Genomic DNA, 18,410 nt, shown 5'->3' with positions numbered 1-18,410 from the left:
TGTGGTGATATAATATTACGTCTGGCTTATCACATTATTTATTACATGGGGCAGTGTGTGATTGGAACTTCGACTAAAGAAGTTCTTTTAGTATTAATGACCACTCCTCATGGCACTATCATGAGATAATCCACTTTGGCTCTCATTAGACACCTCCGGTTTCTGCTCGAGACCTGCAACGGTTGTCCAGCTCCCGGTGTCGACGGCTGGAAACATGCCCTATTTGCAGGATATCCCTCATTACAATGTGTGAGACGCATTTGCATTCAATGATTGTAAGGGCCAGATTTATGAAATGTTCTGCTCTCTGAATAGCGACTTGGCGCGCCATTCAGCACGCAAAACCCCCATTGTCGATTCATGGAATCGGCTTTGCAGGTCTTTTTCGGGCTGTTACAGGGACTTCACCCTATTCCGCCACGGATTTGCATGCGATAGTGCGCTTTGCAGGAGACTTCTTGCAAAGTGTGGGATGGGCCTACGCAGAGAAATAAATAAAAAGGGGGCGGGACATTCATTTTCCCCATTTTTCCTGCAAAATGAGGAAGAACGTGAGCATGTTCGGGGAAAGGTTATGCAGTGTAATCGCACATCCAGTGAAGCGCAGACCAATCTAAATTCATGGAACCCAACGCGCAACCTCACGTCGGGAAAAGTTACACGCAAACCTTGTGCACTCACCGCCACACGATAGGAGGCGCAGAGCACTGTGCGCATAGGATCCAACGCGCAGAGGTAGGGTTCATTTAGCAATTTATGGGTTATGGTACGTAGTTGAGGTCTCAGTTGAAGTTAGGGGTGCACATACGCAGATTAGCAGGGTGCAGATGTCATTTATGGGGGTTTGGAAGAAGATTTTCTGAATGCTGGCTTGAGTGAATGTAAGTTTAACAGGATGGGATTTCCTGTGTGTTTAAATATCTTTCCAAAATGTATTTAAGGGCTTGTCTAAAAATATTTCTTGGGTGGGTTACATGCAAGGAAAACACTGAAAATAGAGAGCACCAGACAACTATGCTCTGATTTACAACAATGCTTCAAGCCCCATTGAAAACGTGTTTGTAAATCAGGCCCTATGTGCCGAGAAGCACTAGTGATACAGTCCTCGTGCAAAGGATTCAGTGAAGCACTAGTGATACAGTCCTCGTGCAAAGGATTCCGAGAAGCACTAGTGATACAGTCCTCGTGCGAAGGATTCCGAGAAGCACTAGTGATACAGTCCTCGTGCAAAGGATTCCGAGAAGCACTAGTGATACAGTCCTCGTGCAAAGGATTCCGAGAAGCACTAGTGATACAGTCCTCGTGCGAAGGATTCCGAGAAGCACATTCAATGTCCACATCCCAAGCAAAGCGAAAGACTGGGACTGTTAAAGGTCGGTTCAAGTCACATTAAGTTGCCAGGCGCCTTATTAGAGAAATGCTGCCAAAGAGCACGTGCCAGACATTTTCCATGGTCTTAGCAAACGGGCAGACATTGTCCTAGTGCAGAAAACATATTCTTCAATACACGCCTCACACAAGGAAATGTCAACTAGTTCTAACAGCAAGGTGTCTGTATTGAGGTCCTGGGTCACCCCACAAAGAGATGTGCCAATTAGTGGCACCAGAAGGGTTTGAGGGGAAAGCGAGTGGACTGGGCAATTTAAACCAGATTGGTAATTATGGGCCCGAGTAATGGAATTTTTTGCACAGTTCAAAGTGACTTTGCACTGCTGAAAAGTGACTTTGCACTGCAGACCCAAACCCTGATTCATGGAACTGTGCACAGTGTATTTTTGTAGTGCAAAGTCGGTGCAAGTGGTCATTTCTGCAGTACAAAATGACTTTACGCTGTAAAAATACACTTTGCAAGAAGTGATGTCATTTGACCCCACCCTGAAGTGACATCACAGAAAGCGATGGAACATGATCTTTCACCCCTTGACAAAACAGGAAGTGGCGTCACATAGCATTGTTCCTAAGTACTCTACGAAAAATATGGTTATGATACCACCATAATGTGATATACATTTCATACAAGAATGGATCACCATATGTATCGTTAATATCAATGTGTATAGGCCCATATTACCACATTACTGTGAATGCCAGCAGACGTCCAAGGCCAAATGATGATGTGTTAATATGTAGCACTTATGCTTAAATGCGTTATATAGAACAAATATACACACAATATCACCCAACCTGTGTTGGTACTCATTTATTGACCTCGGAGGGATGAAAGGCTGAGTGGAGCTGTTTAAGAACAGACTAAATCAGTGACTCACCCCCTGAAGTGCGCCTGAAATAAACCTTTAATGAGTCTAGAAATTATTGTATAGAATTCCAGAAAAACGAATTCTTTGTTATTCCTATTCTTTCTTATTTAGGGTCACTGCTCAAAGTGTTACACTTGTGGAACCCCCTGTTTTTTTAAGAGACATGAACAGGAAAGCCAGCCCCTCCAGAATCAAAGAGCTGCATGGTGTTGGCCACAGCCCAGGAGATCACATTGTTTTTTGAAACTTTTTTTGTTTAGGGTTAGCAAGCGAAACCACAAGGGTGGGTGGCAAAGGAGACCTCAGGGGTCGCACCTGCGACCGTGGCAATCCCAGAATGACATCCCTGGCCCTCATGCACCTGGTACAGTCACTCTACGGTAAGGTACACATTGCATGTGTAATCACTGCTACCGTAGGCCACCTGCAGCATTAAGTACCCCAATAAGGTGCTGTAAATAGATGAATACATGCTTGTGCAGTCCTTCATGCACTCCCTGAAGTGTCCATTTCTTGGGAATTCTACTAAGCATTTTTTAGCCTGACAGTATTTCTCTAAATGAGCGAATAAACTCACTTTTAAAATCTGCTTTAAGAAATTCGCTTTCATAAATCATTTTTTTCCCCAGAACGTAAGGCAAGTGAGAAAATACACCTTCTCGCCTGTCCCTGCCTTCCAACTGAACTGTGTGTGTGTTTTATGATCTCACTTTTATCATGTTTAATGTGTCAAAGCAGCACCAGGGGGGCAAACAGGTGGGGGGGCCTCGCATGGCACCGCCTGGTGTCTGCAGACGGCTAGAGGGATTGGGGGGACAATCAATACTAAAGCTTTATTCATACCGGTTCCAGAGATGTACAAAAACCCTTCTGTGAGGAACAGGAGAGTTGCTAGGTCTGGAAAAGACCCGGGGCTAAGCTGATGTTGGAACTGTTGGGACTGGGGGCTAGCTAGTCTGTTGGCTGTAGCTCCTGAGATTCTATCCGGGGCTACAACCAAAAGATCAGGGGCTATAGCCCCCTTAGCCCTCCCCCCCTAGCAACGCCCCTGGTGAAGAAATGGATCCAGTAGAAAGCACCTGGGAACTGTCGCCTGGACCTTATCACCGACGGCCTTCAGGTCAAAAGCACGAGGCCGTGGAGGCCAATTAGAGGTTCTATGAAAGTTTGCCCACTTTTTTATACCAACCTACACTTTTGGCGATTGGTTTTTACTGAAATTACCACTTTCTCACTTTCTCTAGCAACATGCCCCCACACCCCTCCTTACACCATTTACCCTCCCCCCCATATATACCCTACGCCAATTTACCATCTGCACTTTCAGCAAAAAGTCTAACAAATTGCAAAACAGTGATTCGGTGAAAGTTGGAATCTGTTATTTCATAGCAATCTTAAAGTCGTTAGATGTGCAATACTAAATTATCTCTATAGCTTGGGGCTTCAAGAAAAAGTGATGACCTTAAGTCGAATGTAAGCAGCTGATTAGGCAATTTTTAGTTCATACATCTTATATTTTTTATATATATTTTTGTTTTCTTTTATTAGTTCATGAATATATTTCTCTCGAACTGCAACAGATTATGTGATGTCTTAATTTCTATATGGTTATGTATTATGATCTTGTTCTAAATTTTGTAATGCAAGATTTTATGTTGAAAAATCAAGTTTGCTTGATTAAATCAACTTTCAATAAAAAAAAGTAATAGGAAAAAAAAAAGAATTAAAGTGATGTTGCTTTTGCTAAATGCACTGGTGGTATTTGGAGTTTGAGGTAAACCCAGCACTGGGACTCCTTCATGGCATTTGTGGAGATGCTCATAAGTCTATGTCAGCAACTGGATCCAGAAGCATTTCACTGTTGGAGTATAGTTTAGGCAGAGAAGTCTCCTGCGGCGAGTTAGCGCCGCTTGCCACATCCTTCAGGGCACTCAAGTGTTTATGTTTATGTTTATTGTGTTTATATGGTTGTAGGTGAAAGGGTCGAAATACAAAGGATCGAATGCCTTTTTTTCGACAACAAAAGTGGCGAAAAAAAAAGTTTTGAATAATTTTTTTTTTTATGGGGGGGTTCACCCCAACCCCCGTTTTCTTTTATAAAAAACTTTTTTTATGTATACTAAACTAAAAAAAGAAATAAATAAAAAGGATTTGAATTTTTTTTTTCGGTCCTTTTGTTTTCGGAAAAAAAAAACATTCGATCCTTTTTTTTCGAAATAATGACTGGACACCTGTTTATATAGCGCTTTACGCCCAAATTGGACTTTTTTCATATGGGATTTGACCCCAATAACTAACTTGGACTGCAATAAAGCAGAATAACGGGACCGCAATACTTTAGGAAATGCCGGATTTGAGAAAGGCAAAGTGTAATGCCGAAACACGTGTCATCCAAAAGGGCCTAGAATTATCACAAAAATAAAAAATCTATACACAGACAGAATTGAAGGCTCTCATTTATTCGTTAGGAATAGGACACGCCATACATGTGAAGACAGGAATTCCTGGCGCAAAGGAAGGTGCAAGCAAAACCAAAAAAGTTTTTTATAACAACGAGGACACAATAAACTAAAATAAGTGAGAAAGCTGTGAAACAGGCATTATTGAGAGGCAAATCCATTCTGAAATTAACCAATCCTGAGCATAAAGTGCATTCACCTGTGCGCATTAACGGCGCCATGAAAAACATCTATGAAATTCATCCTATCTTCCCCAGGAAGCACCAAACCAGCGGCACCTCTTTTGAGTGACAGTTTTCCCATTTTAATATTTATTTTTGATCATACTCACTATAATGCCGCTGATCAAACCCTGATGGCACTATCCCATTTGACAGTCACTAATATCACCAACCAATCTGTTTAATTAAATATCAACATCTTGCGTCCTTTTGCTCCACACCAATTTCTAAGCACATGGTTTATTTGTCAATCCACACATTGCATGCGGTCAAGAGGCTATTGGTCGCCTACATAGGCGTCCTTTTCACTATATACTGATCAGAGCCATGAAAGCCACACACCCTAAACACCTACGTAAAAGCAATACTAACTCCGATTTGTTATGTCTCAAAGTTGTTACATCATCCGGCAAAGTCTACTTCTAGCACTTCTGCGATCCATCAGCTGGACAAGGACAGACAATCCAGTAAAAAAGCTGAATCCCAGCAAGAATGCTGAATCCCAGTAAGTAAGCTGAATCCCCGTAAGGAAGCTGAATCCCAGTAAGAATGCTGAATCCCAGTAAGAAAGCTGAATCCCAGTAAGGAAGCTGAATCCCATTAAGAAAGCTGAATCCCAGTAAGAAAGCTGAATCCCAGTAAGGAAGCTGAATCCCAGTAAGAAAGCTGAATCCCAGTAAGGAAGCTGAATCCCAGTAAGGAAGCTTAATCCAGTAAGAAAGCTGAGTCCCAGTAAGGAAGCTGAATCCCAATAAGAAAGCTGAATCCCAGTAAGAAAGCTGAATCCCGGTAAGGAAGCTGAATCCCATTAAGAAAGCTGAATCCCAGCAAGAAGGCTGATTCCCAGTAAGAAAGCTGAATCCCAGTAAGAAATCTGAATGCCAATAAGGAAGCTGAATCCCAGTAACAAAGCTTGATTCTTTGTGTTGCACTTACACAATCTGATCGATTACAGGAAAGAGCCATTAGCAGATGCCACACATGCCTGTTGTGACACAAGCTATTAATGCCTGCACCGCATGAGTGCGGAGAGGGTGGGGATATGAGCAAACCTCTGGTAGAGATGCACGCCAGCACCTCCATTCCCCGGAACCCACAAATCTCTTCCTCCCCTCTCCATACTCAGAGACAGGATTCTGGCTGCAAAGTTGTCATTGTGCGGAGAGCAATGAGCCCAAACCCAGGAAGGTTGAGCTCAGTGGCACGTGGCCTCCTTGCAATCAGTTACACCACCACTTGCCATGCAACAGAGCAACTTACTGATGTTCGGCATGTTGGAGAGGGCCACAAATTGTGGCTTGTAGATCAGAGTGATGTTGAAGGTGGCCTTCATGGCCGGCTCATCAAAGCAGGGGAAGGCCTTCCGGGCGTCAGGGGCCTGCATCTGAGTCGTGGCGATGATCCTGCAAGTCAAACAAGATTATTATTATCCAGGGTGTCCTTGGCGTGTGCATGAGAAGTTGGTAAAAGGTGAGTTAGCATTACAGATGCAAAGCCACATTATCCAACATTTGCACCAGGCCTAAACATTGAGCTAATGGCCTGGGCACTAGTTTTCTGCCTGTGTGATATGGAATCTTGGAAGCATGTCTCTCTGGAATACTTTTTCTCTGGATTGAAATGATGTTGTCCACATTTTTCCTGAGAGAACGATAGGGAATGGAGCAGACAGGGCTCTTGCAAAACATATCTACCTCAGCCCCCATCTTTGGCCAATAAAAGTAGAGTGAGAGCCTTTCGTTGGTCTTCTTGAAACTCAAGTGACCAGCCAAAGGTACCTCATGGGCTAACTGCAGAAACTGGAGTCGGTTCACTAGAGGTACTACAAGTTTTTTGCAGTCTCCAGGGGTTGACTCAGACAGTTCACTGTAGAAGAGGCCATCTTCCCAGTGCAACATATACTTCCGAGGCTCAGTCCCATTGAGCTGAGAAGCTGCCTGTGGGAGAAGACCTTCCAGTGTAGGACATTCTCTTTGTCCGTTGCTGAAGTCTGCCCTGTTGGGTCCACCTTCAGCCAGTAAGGACTGCAGCTCAGGATGGTCAACAGGGTCAAGATCTCCAACTAAAACAGTGTCTTCCTCCGGATCTGACTCTTCAGAAACTGGATCAACCACACAGGGTTGAACCTCACACTCAGCCTCAGCTGGTGGAGGGGTCACAGATGTGACTTTGGACAGTGTTGGAGATGTCCTTCTGGGCACAGGAGTGCTTGCTGGTTTCTTGCTGGCAGACTTGGGTTTCCCCTTTATCTCTTTCTGACCTGTAATAGCAGTAAGTCCGTCCTGTGGACTTGGGGTGATAGTTTCCTCTATCATGTCCCCAGGAGAGCCTCTCAAGGTTCTCTCCCTTGCAGACCTAGTGAGCTCCTGCTTCCTTCTGCTGGGGGGCCTGGGGGTGCTAGACACAACTCCAAGAGTTTTAAGGTCATTACCCAACAGGACCCTCCCAGGTACGTTATTTTGCACACTTACAGGTATCCTGACAGTCATGTCATAACACTGGATGAGAGCTGGTAACTGGGGAACCATCTGCACAGGGCCTCCAACTAACTTGGTCAGATGTTTGGGTGCCTTAGCAACATCCTCCACCTTGAAAAAACATTCATCAACTACAGTTATGCTGGCTCCAGTGTCTCTGATGGCAGGGGTCTCCTGACCATTCACAAGAACACTATCTTTATAATACTCTTTAGTATTATATGGGATTGAGTTATAGACATCTAAGTTCTGTTGTTCCCAAATACCCAAGGACACTAAAGAAACACTAGCTGAGACTCTCAAGGGCTCATCACCTAGTAACTGAAGGTTTCCACTGGTCATAGGTACTTCTTCCACCTGGGAGAAGGCTAAGGAGATAGTGTGGACCCCTGAAGGATTACCCTTACATTTGGGATCTCCTTTCACATGGTCAGTTAACCCACAAACAAAGCATTTTCCAAATGCTCTCTGGAATGGGGGCTTGTTCTGACCTCCATCTGGTTTGGGACCAGATGGTACACTAGCCTGATTCATTTAACTTGTGGCTAACCCTGGTTATGTTTGGGGCCCTCTTTTGGATTGGAATTATTGGAATTCTCCTTGTTGTCTTTCTTTGACTGCTTTCCCTCATCCTTCTTCTGAGTAGCTCAGAATCCTTGTGAGTAGCCCTGTTGGCAACCCACAAGTCAGCAGCCTTAGCTAACTTCTTAGGATCTATCTCCTTTGAATCAGGCTAGTGCTGTCTGAGCTCAGGAGAGCAGGCATCAAAAATAGACTCCAACATTACAAGATTCCCCAAACCTTCATAAGTGCTCACTTTGTAACCCTTAACCCCACCATCTAAGTTTTTCAAAGAGTCACACACCCAGGTAGCCCAAGGTGTACCATCATGCTTTTTGAGGGTTCTAAACCTCTTAAGATACTGGGAAGGGGTCTTCCCAAACCTAGCTATTAATGCTAGTTTCACACACTCATAATCCTGTTTATCCACCTCCCCCAACTCCATTACAGCATCACTTGCAACAGGGGGAAGCCTAGAGAAAAGCCAAGGAATCAGCTGATTCCCTGAAATACCTTGAATCCCATGATTGTACTCAAGCATTGCTAACCAATCCAAAATATCAAGTTTAGTCTCATACATACCAATCATTTCCTTTGGCATACGGGGGTCTCTTAGGGCTTGAAGACCTAGAGGGCTCTGGGAGAGAAGCATTTTCTAGAGACAGTTTCTTCATTTCTAGTTCATGATTCAGCTCCATTTCTCTGAGCCTTAACTCTTGATGTTTCATGGCAGTTTGTGCATCAATACGTTTCACTTCTAATTCAAGTCTCATTTTCTCAAGTGCAATAAAGTCAGGAGTACGTGTAGGACCTGTGGGGGTCCCTGTGGACAGAGGTTGTGCTTTCTGAGCAGGCAAAGGAGTTGTAGGGTTTCCTAACAAGGACTCATCTACTTCTTCTAAAGTAACACTCTCAGAATCAGAAACATCAGTATCCACATTTGCTGGAGGGGTAGGCCCTTCTGACCCACTCCCCAGACTTTGTTTTCCCATTAACTTTGCAACCAATTCAGATTTCTTTCCTTTAACCTCAGCAGTGTAGTTCAAAAGACCCTCTTCAGTGCAGCTTTCCATATTTGACATGATTTTTCAATTAAATAGAATTAGTGGTGTTAGCCTTGTGGTTAGTTGAACCCAAGCAATAGCAGCACACTAAGTGTAATCACTCTACTTCCAAATCCTCACCGTTGTACACCAGTGTTAGGCAGAATCCTGTGCAGTGCCCTTAGGGACCACTACACACAATTAAGACTACAGGTGGCAATACAAGTTTTACCTTTGGTGCAAGCCTATACTACTATGTCAGAGTGGTAGCAGTGGCGGAGCAGCCAGGCTTATCTCAAGAGTAGATGAGCAGTAGCAGAGATTACACAAAGGGACCACAATTACTGTGACTCAAGCAAACACTGACTCAAGGTTTCAGGTAAAAAATATAAGTACATTTATTTTTAAACCTGTTGTTATAAACACAACACTTCTATTAATTCAAAAACACACGTAAAATACACTACAACCAACCAATTCACTTGGTACACTCTAACTCAAGGCAAGTAACCTATGTTTTAATGGACCGGTGTTGTGAAACACAAGACGTTACCGGGAATACATATGCGATCACTTTTTGACAGTAATGACAGTTCGGTCTTACTAAAGATACGCGTATCCGCGGCAAGAAATGTTACTGGGGCAAAAACGCACTTAACACCCGAGTTAACCAGAGGGAGTTGGGGGCAAAAATCATAGGCAAAACCTTTGTCAAGGCAGACAGAATCAGAGAAGACTTGTTGACCGAAATTCAAGAGTCAATAGGCCGGAGCCAGGGTCAAGTGGAACCGGGTTCCTGTTGTCGAGGATAAACACAGTCGGACAGTTCAAGATTCAACGTAGCCAGGAGTACTTAGATATTGTCAATGGAGGAAGCAAAAGTTGTAAGAAGGAGGGAAGACAAGGGCAAGCCTTGGAGGCGAAGAAAAGGGATTCCCCCTAATTCTTCAAGCAGAACACAGTACCTTATTCAATGAAGAAGCTGGGGCCACGGTAGTTGTTCCTGGTAGTTTCTTGCAGACGCACGGTTCCTGGAGCTTCGGTACGAAGGATGACGTCGGGAGAGGTCTGCACCACACAGGGATGAAGCCGGCAGCAGTGATGGTGAATAAAAGGTGCGCTCTTTAAAAACAGGAGAGGCTCTTCAGATGGCTATCCGGACCACTACAGTAGTGTACAGTGATTTCAACCAAGAAGAGGATCCTCTGGCTGTGGAAGATGAGCTGGTTATCCCCACCAGGCTCAAGGGAAGAAGACTCCGGACTGGATCTTCTCTGGTCGTCGAAGGGTAGATAGCTCCGGACTGCAGCAGGGCTTCACCGGTATGGGGTAGTTGCAGCAGCCGTCTTCTTCTCCGATTCTCTTCGGTTCCTTCTAGTTCCAGTGGCGACTCTGACTTCTAGCCCAAGAGACCTGCCTTTTATGCGAAAATCCCCCATTCACACAGCCTGGCTGTCAATCACGCAGCAGGGGGGTTGTCAAGCCCGGACAACCCCCTCAGCCAATCATGGCAAAGTGTGACTTGGGTTTCCTAGGATACCCTGTGCAGGGGATGACTACACCCCTCCCTCACATTCAGCCCACCTTGACACCCAGGTGCCTGGAGGAGGGCTTCTTGGTAGAAACCCGCCAAAAGACAGTGAACAAAGAAGGCAAACCTGGTTTGCCGCGCAAAGTAAAACACAAGGAGGACTTTAACAAAAAGAAATGGCGAATAAACCTGACCGGAGCCAAAAGAAAGAGTATTTGGTCAAGCGAGTTTATGTTCGAGGCTAATATAATAGCCTAAAACAATACCACGTTTATATAGTATAATCGCGGTAGAAAAGTTAGGGTAGATACCACTGTCACCAGCCAAGTCTAAATGTTAAAAGAACAAAACAATGCTCTAGGAGATACAGATAAAAAAGGGCTAAGGATTAACCCTTTCCAGTACTCCATGTAAGATGGTGTGTACTGGATCTGTGGTTATTTGACTAAGTAAAGTAAATGGTAACTTTACCCTTTTCTGGGGGACTGTAGTCAGCCCCAGGAATGGAGTCGGTGGTAAGTCTAAAAGACAACCCTGCGTTACTGCACTGAAGGTGCTGTGTAAAATACAAAAGAAGGCGGCTACTGAAGTGGTGCACTCGAGAGTCCACAATCACAAAAACAGATGAAATACACATGGCAAAACACAGGTAAGAGTGGGAAAAAGAGGCGCACTCTTACTAAGTGTAAAAAGATAAACTCCAGAAATCCAGCAAAGCTGCTGGGGGACTCACTAGGTGAGGGAAATTAGCCCTAGAAGGAGAATTCTCCCTAACAGCGTTCAAGCCCGGACTTGCGAATACGGTTACTTTGCGCAAACAGATCCATGAATACGTGTTGCACACAGATTTTCTTAATTGCACAGGCTCGCTGCACGTAATTCCAGGAATCGACCCACAGTGTGTAATTGACCCTCTACGTCAACTGCTGCTCTGCAAAAGCTTTACCTGTCTCTTCAGGTGCCAAATATTCCCGCAGACTCTCAGGTGCCCTGTGCTCCTAATCAGCATCTAAGTGACCCCTTTCTCTCCCCTGCAACTCCTGTGCAGGATAGAGGTCATCCCAAGATGGGGGTGCCCAGTCGCGCTCCTTTCTGGGGGAGCGCCCTTGCTAGTCTTTAGGGGGATTGGTCCTTCAGGCATTCAGTGTCCAGCTTTGTGATTCCGGGGGAGTCTCGTCCACCCGGCCCCATCACTTGCCAGTTACAACACACAGGGAACATTCTTACTTCTCGCAGTAGCACCGCCCCTGATGCACACAGTGACTTTTGCAAGATCCCAATGACTGAGCAGTCATTATGTATAAAGATCAGTCATCAGTGTAGTGAGTCAAGAACTCTAACCTCTGCTGCTAGTGGGCATTGTACAACGCCCCTGCAATGCCCTGCATTGCTCGACACTGCCCTGCCCTGCACTGCTCTGCACTGCTCTGCACTCTGCTCTACCCTGCACTGCTCTCCACTGCCCTGCACTGCACTGCTCTGCACTCTGCTCTGCCCTGCACTGCACTTCTCTGCACTGCCCTGCACTCTGCTCTGCACTGCTCTATACTCTGCTCCGCCCTGCACTGCTCTGCTCTGCACTGCCCTGCGCTGCTTTGCTCTGCACTACCCTGCTCTCCACTGCCCTGCACTGCAATGCTCTGAACTCTTCCCTGCCCTGCACTGCACTTCTCTGCGCTGCTCTGCACTCTGCTCTGCACTCTGCACTACCCTGCACTGCTCTCTACTGCCCTGCACTGCTCTGCACTCTGCTCTGCCCTGCACTGCACTTCTCTTCACTGCTCTGCACTCTACTCTGCACTGCCCTGCACTGCTCTGCACTGCCCTGCACTGCTCTGCCCTGCACTGCTCTGCTAAGGGAGGAGAGCAGCTTCCAGCTCATGTCTGGGAATTGCAAATGCTCCGGGGAATTTGGGATTGCTCCATTTGGTTGGAGAGATTCCCCAGAAAATGAGGCAATTCCTCCTGAAAGGCCCACTGAATAGACTCCTTAGTAGATTTTACTTTTTAGAATGTATTGCAGATAAAGCTATGGGAGCACTTCTCTAATATCACTGCACTGGGAATACAATTTCAAGGCAGGCTGATTCCTTGCCGGTTCGGGGTCACCTCACCAAGGTAACCCGGTCCGTGGGCAGTGGCTTACCGACCAGGAGGATAGGGGGACAGCTTTCCCTCCGCAGTTGCTCTTTTAAGAGCCAGAGTGGGACAATGAGGGTGCCGAGCAGGAGCAGTGTTCCTGCTCAGCACCCTCATTGTCCTGGCAGCAGAACACCCTTCCCATTCATGTGACCATCCGAGCTCCTGGCAGCAGAGCCGCTCTCCCAGGGAACTGACACGTTGCTCTGTACCAACAGAACTTCACAATGGGAGGCTTAAAGCACTGGATTGAGGGAGGGGGGGCTATTAGCAGGGACTTTTGTCGCTGAAGAAATGTGAATGGGGGTGATCAGAAGCGAGAAGGGTGTATAATGCTGCAGGCTTCATGACATAATGACCATGGCTTTAATACCCAAGCGGGATTTGTTAGGCTCACATTAATCTACATGATGCTATTCTGACTTTGCATGCAGGATGGGGAGAATAAAACTAAAGCCATACTCTTATTGCTCAGGATATTTCTATGACAATGTATATCGTGTATAGTTTACTATGAAAGGCGACTTTATCATGTAATGTGCTTTGTTTCCAAGGCATTGCTATAAATACAGTGTAGGTTTAGCGAGAGATATGAGCACTAGGAACGAGTGGTTTCCGCGCCTTACTCAGTGTATTCAGTCAGGTCTCATTGCACTTGCAGCCGGTTGGTAGAAACCATAGGGCCCGCGCTCTTGGTGCCCAAAGTGTAGGTCAATGCAGTTTGGTTGATGTTTCTACTCATATGGCACGAGTGCATTTGATTATATAGATTCATTCCGCTCGCTCTGTTGGGCACAGTAGATATGGTTCACACGGTTTTGCTTTCCGTTTTGTTTGTGATTTATTGAGTTTGTGTTAATCTTCAAAAAGTGCAGACACGTGTTTCGACCATAAACAGGTCTTTATCAAGGCTGGGTATGTGGTGTTTCGGTAAGGGAGATTAGAGGTAGGCTTGTGGCCTTGAGCTGTGATCCATTGTGTAGTAGGAGATTTGAGAAGCCGTATAGTCTTGCGCTCTAGTTGTCATGTCTGGTTATAGGTGCATCTGTTTGGCGTTGGTTCTCGTCCGCGAGACCGTTGCTGCAGTCTTCCGTTGTGTAATTGTTCTCTCACGCACCTCTTCGGTGCATCATTACAGATGGGGGTGCAGGGGGCCATCTCCTGCCCCCCCTAACGTGATACTAAAGCAGGGGCTGTGGCATGTTGCCCCCGTCAATGCCTGTGCCCCCATGGATGGTTGGCAGCAGATCCATTGCCAGTTCCATTGCGGCTGCCCCTCCAGAGATATCATGTGATAAAGGCATGGATCATGGCAGAGGAGTGATGGGTGTGTGATGGGTGCGTGGGGCCATTTGGTGTTACCGGCGCAGGTGACACCAAAGCAGCACATGGACAGAAATGATGACGCCATGTATCAAGACTGTCAAGGAATCAAGTGTGAAGATGGAATGGGGACAGTTCAAGGAAATTCTAAGGAATAATGAGGAAATTAAGAGATAATCTAATTATTGCTAAAGAATGGACGATAAAAAAAAGTTGCCTTCCAAAAATGAAACTCTAAAAAAACATCACAAAGCACCCACAAAACCCTGCTCCTTCCAGCTGTGTATGCACCCGGTTCTTCCCTATAACCACCCAGTACCAAATCCTGCAAATAATCCCCACCCTGACAATCTCTAGACTGCACCCTTCTTCTCCTTTCAGCTGTGTATTCACCCGGTTCTTCCCTTTAGCCACCCAGTACCAAAGTCCGCAAATAATCCCCACCCGGACAATCTCTAGACTGCACTCTCTCTGCTCCTTCCAGCTGTGTATTCACCCGGTTCCTCCCAATAACCACCCAGTTTCAAAGCACGCAAATAATCCCCACCTTGAAAATCCCTAGACTGCACTCTCTCTGCTCCTTCCACCTGTGTATGCACCCGGTTCTTCCCTATAACCACCCAGTACCAAAGCCTGCAAATAATCCCCACCCTTACAATTTCTACACTACACCCTCTCTGCCCCTTCCACCTGTGTATTCACCCGGTTCTTCCCTTTAGCCACCCAGTACCAAAGCCCGCAAAGAATCCCCACCCGGACAATCTCTAGACTGCACTCTCTCTGCTCCTTCCAGCTGTGTATTCACCTGGGTCTTCCCTATAACCACCCAGTAGCAAAGGCCGCAAATAATCCCCACCCTGACATTCTCTAGACTGCTCTCTCTCTCTGCTCCTTCCAGCTCTGTATTCACCCAGTTCTTCCCTGTAATCACCCAGTACCAAAGCCTGCAAATAATACCCACCCTGACAATCTCTAGACTGCACTCTCTCTGCTCCTTCTAGCTGTGTATTCACCCGGATTTTTCCTATAACCACCCAGTACCAAAGCCTGCAAATAATCCCCACCCTGACCATCGCTAGACTGCACTCTCTCTGCTCCTTCCAGCTGTGTATTCACCCGGTTCTTCCATATAACCATGCAGTGCCAAAGCCTGCAAATAATCCCCACCCTTACAATTTCTACACTACACCCTGTTTGCCCCTTCCAGCTGTGTGTTCACCCGGTTTTTCCCTATAACCACCCAGTACCAAAGCCTGCAAATAATCCCCACCCTGACAATGTCTAGACTGCACCCTCTCTGCTCCTTGCAGCTGTATATTCACCCGGTTGTTCCATATAACCACCCAGTACCAAAGCCTGTAAATAATCCCCACCCTGCCTGTCTCTAGACTGCACTCTCTCTGCTCCTTCCAGATGTGTATTCACCCGGTTCTTCCCTATAACCACCCAGTACCAAAACCCACAAATAATCCCCACCCTGACAATCTCTAGACTGCACTCTCTCTGCTCCTTCCAGCTGTGTATTCACCCGGTTCTTCCCTATAACCACCCAGTACCAAAGCCCGCAAATAATCCCCACCCTGACAATCCCTAGACTGCACTCTCTCTGCTCCTTCCAGATGTGTATTCACCCGGTTCTTCCATATAACCACCCAGTACCAACGCATGCAAATAATCCCCACCCTGACAATCCCTAGACTGCACTCTCTCTGCTCCTTCCAGATGTGTATTCACCCGGTTCTTCCCTATAACCACCCAGTACCAAAGCCTGCAAATAATCCCCACACTGACAATCTATAGACTGCACTCTCTCTGCTCCTTCCAGCTGTGTATTCACCCGACTCTTCCCTATAACCACCCAGTACCAAAACCCGCAATTAATCCCCACCCTGACAATCTCTAGACTGCACTCTCTCTGCTCCTCCCAGCTGTGTATTCACCCGGTTCTTCCCTATAACCACCCAGTACCAAAGCCCGCAAATAATCCCCACCCTGACAATCCCTAGACTGCACTCTCTCTGCTCCTTCCAGATGTGTATTCACCCGGTTCTTCCATATAACCACCCAGTACCAACGCATGCAAATAATCCCCATCCTGACAATCCCTAGACTGCACTCTCTCTGCTCCTTCCAGATGTGTATTCACCCGGTTCTTCCCTATAACCACCCAGTACCAAAGCCTGCAAATAATCCCCACACTGACAATCTATAGACTGCACTCTCTCTGCTCCTTCCAGCTGTATATTCACCCAGTTGTTCCATATAACCACCCAGTACCAAAGCCTGCAAATAATCCCCACACTGACAATCTATAGACTGCACTCTCTCTGCTCCTTCCAGCTGTATATTCACCCAGTTGTTCCATATAACCACCCAGTACCAAAGCCTGCAAACAATCCTCACCCTGCCTGTCTCTAGACTGCACTCTCTCTGCTCCTTCCAGCTGTGTATTCACCCGGTTCTTCCCTATAGCCACTCAGTACCAAAGCCCGCAAATCACCCCCACCCTGACAATCGCTCCTTCCAGCCGCGTATTCACCCGTGAACCAACCAGCACCGAGAATGGAACCAGTGGACAAGGCAGGTGTTGAATTCACTCGCCGATATCCACTGATGAGCTTTGACTATTTCTTCTACAGAGTAGATGGGGGCAGAGGGGGCAGTTGATCCCATACTCCTTCATTCATGTGTTTGTTGGGGGGGGGGGCAAAAACGTAGAAAAACCCAGCACTGGCAATGCCAACAGTTTTGGCTTTCACGTAGAAATGGAAAAGGTATTTGCCAGGCATTGCCTTATTGGTACTAACTGCCAATTAATGGCAGCAGCTGGAACAGGGTGCACTTGCCACTGGACGGTTGGCTCTGCCAATGCTTTCTTTTAACAGGACCTCAGTGAAGAACATGCATAGTGCTTATAATTCAAGTGGCTGAAGGCAGGCCTAGCTAAGACATTTGTATTACACTAGTAGCATGTCCACGGCACTAATTAAACTATTCGCTTTCAGAAGGCTGCTTTACAAAAACCCTGGCAGGCAAAGTTTGATTTTACGGCTTCATAAGGGCAGCTCAAAGAGATCTCTGGATATTGTATTTTGGGCAGGGAGGGGCAGGAAGTGGTTAGAATGGCCATAAGGATCAGCATGGTCAGGGGCAGTCAATGGGTGGGTAAATAACCAAACAACACCAACAATGTGTGTGTCCCTCCTCATGTGCCATCACTCCCTAGCTGTACCCTAATGCATTTGTTTAGGCTTTTGGGTGGCACTAAAGCACCACCTTATAGCCAGGGCTTTAAGTGGGGAAGACACTGAGGGGGCCCTCGTTAGGGGGCGTGGCTTGCAGTGTGTGTGCGTCGCCTAAAAAAGTACACAAACCATAGTAAGGTACGCAAGCAAATATATAAATGCATGTAAGCATGTATATATTTATGTGCGTACCTTACTATGGTTTGTGTCCTAGGCACGCCATCTTTTATAAACATAGACATATGGTATGTCTATGTTTATAAAAGATGGCTTGAAAAGTACACAAAACATAGTAAGGTACACAAACAAATATATAAATGATTACATTTATATATTTGTTTGCTTGCCTTACTATGGTTTTGTTTACTTCAAGATGGCTTGAGAAGTACACAAACATAATATTTATATATTTCTGTGCATACCTTATAGTTTGCGTACTTTTCAAGCCATCTTGTGTAAACATAGAAATGAGCGCAGAGTCCACAGGTTCGTCGAGGGTCAAAGACGCCTCGGCGACCTGGGGAGGGGGCGGGAAACAAAAGGACAAGAGGAAGTTACAGTGACTGACCGAAGTGCCAGCCAGCCAGAGCTGTGGCTGGCTGGCACTTCTGCCAGCTTGCCTGACTCCAGAATGCCAGGCGCATCTTCCGTGAGGTTGAGGCCGCGGCGGGATAATGTTTCCCGTCAATGTTGTGGTGGGACCGGGGGCCCTGGCTCAGCCCCAATTTTTGGAAACTGCTGGGGCCTGGCCCCGGCTCACTTAAAGCACTGCGTATGGCCAAGACTATTCAAAGCATAGCGTGCTCTGCACTTTTACATCATTCAGCGTGACAGGGTTTGGGTCTCCTCTCCTACTGGGCTGCCTCAGCCTGAGACTTGATTAGGGGGTGGAGGGGGAAGGAAAGGGGGGGACAGTCAATGCGGAAGCCGAGTGCTGATCAACGGCAGCTCAGCAAGTTAGGCGCGTGTTGCTGAACTGTTATATCTTTAGAGTTGCCTGTAATTCCTGTGGGTGTTTTTCAATTCTTGCTGCAAAATGTTCTGTAAAATGTGTTGCTTTGCCCTGGGAGTGGCTCGCCCTCCTCTCTCGGGGCAGAATTTCTGCCCCCGTAGCACATGCCAGTGCTTTCTGTGTGTTCGTAGGAAATCCCCC

General features: G+C 46.4%; 1 protein-coding gene across 1 annotated transcript in view; it reads right to left on the bottom strand.

The window, feature by feature from the left end:
• Window positions 1-18,410, bottom strand: part of LOC138504628 (aminopeptidase N-like) — a 169,614-nt gene that overhangs the window by 149,877 nt on the left and 1,327 nt on the right. Inside the window, exon 2 of the mRNA XM_069625224.1 lies at window positions 6,199-6,341. Coding sequence (XP_069481325.1) covers window positions 6,199-6,341 — 143 coding nt within the window. The remainder of the gene's footprint in view (window positions 1-6,198; window positions 6,342-18,410) is intronic.

The sequence above is a fragment of the Ambystoma mexicanum genome, chromosome 11 (genome assembly GCF_040938575.1).
Source record: "Ambystoma mexicanum isolate Mex_15411 chromosome 11, UKY_AmexF1_1, whole genome shotgun sequence".
NCBI lineage: Eukaryota > Metazoa > Chordata > Amphibia > Caudata > Ambystomatidae > Ambystoma > Ambystoma mexicanum.
Note: the sequence above shows the minus strand (reverse complement) of the source record. Positions and strands in the feature narration are given on the sequence as shown.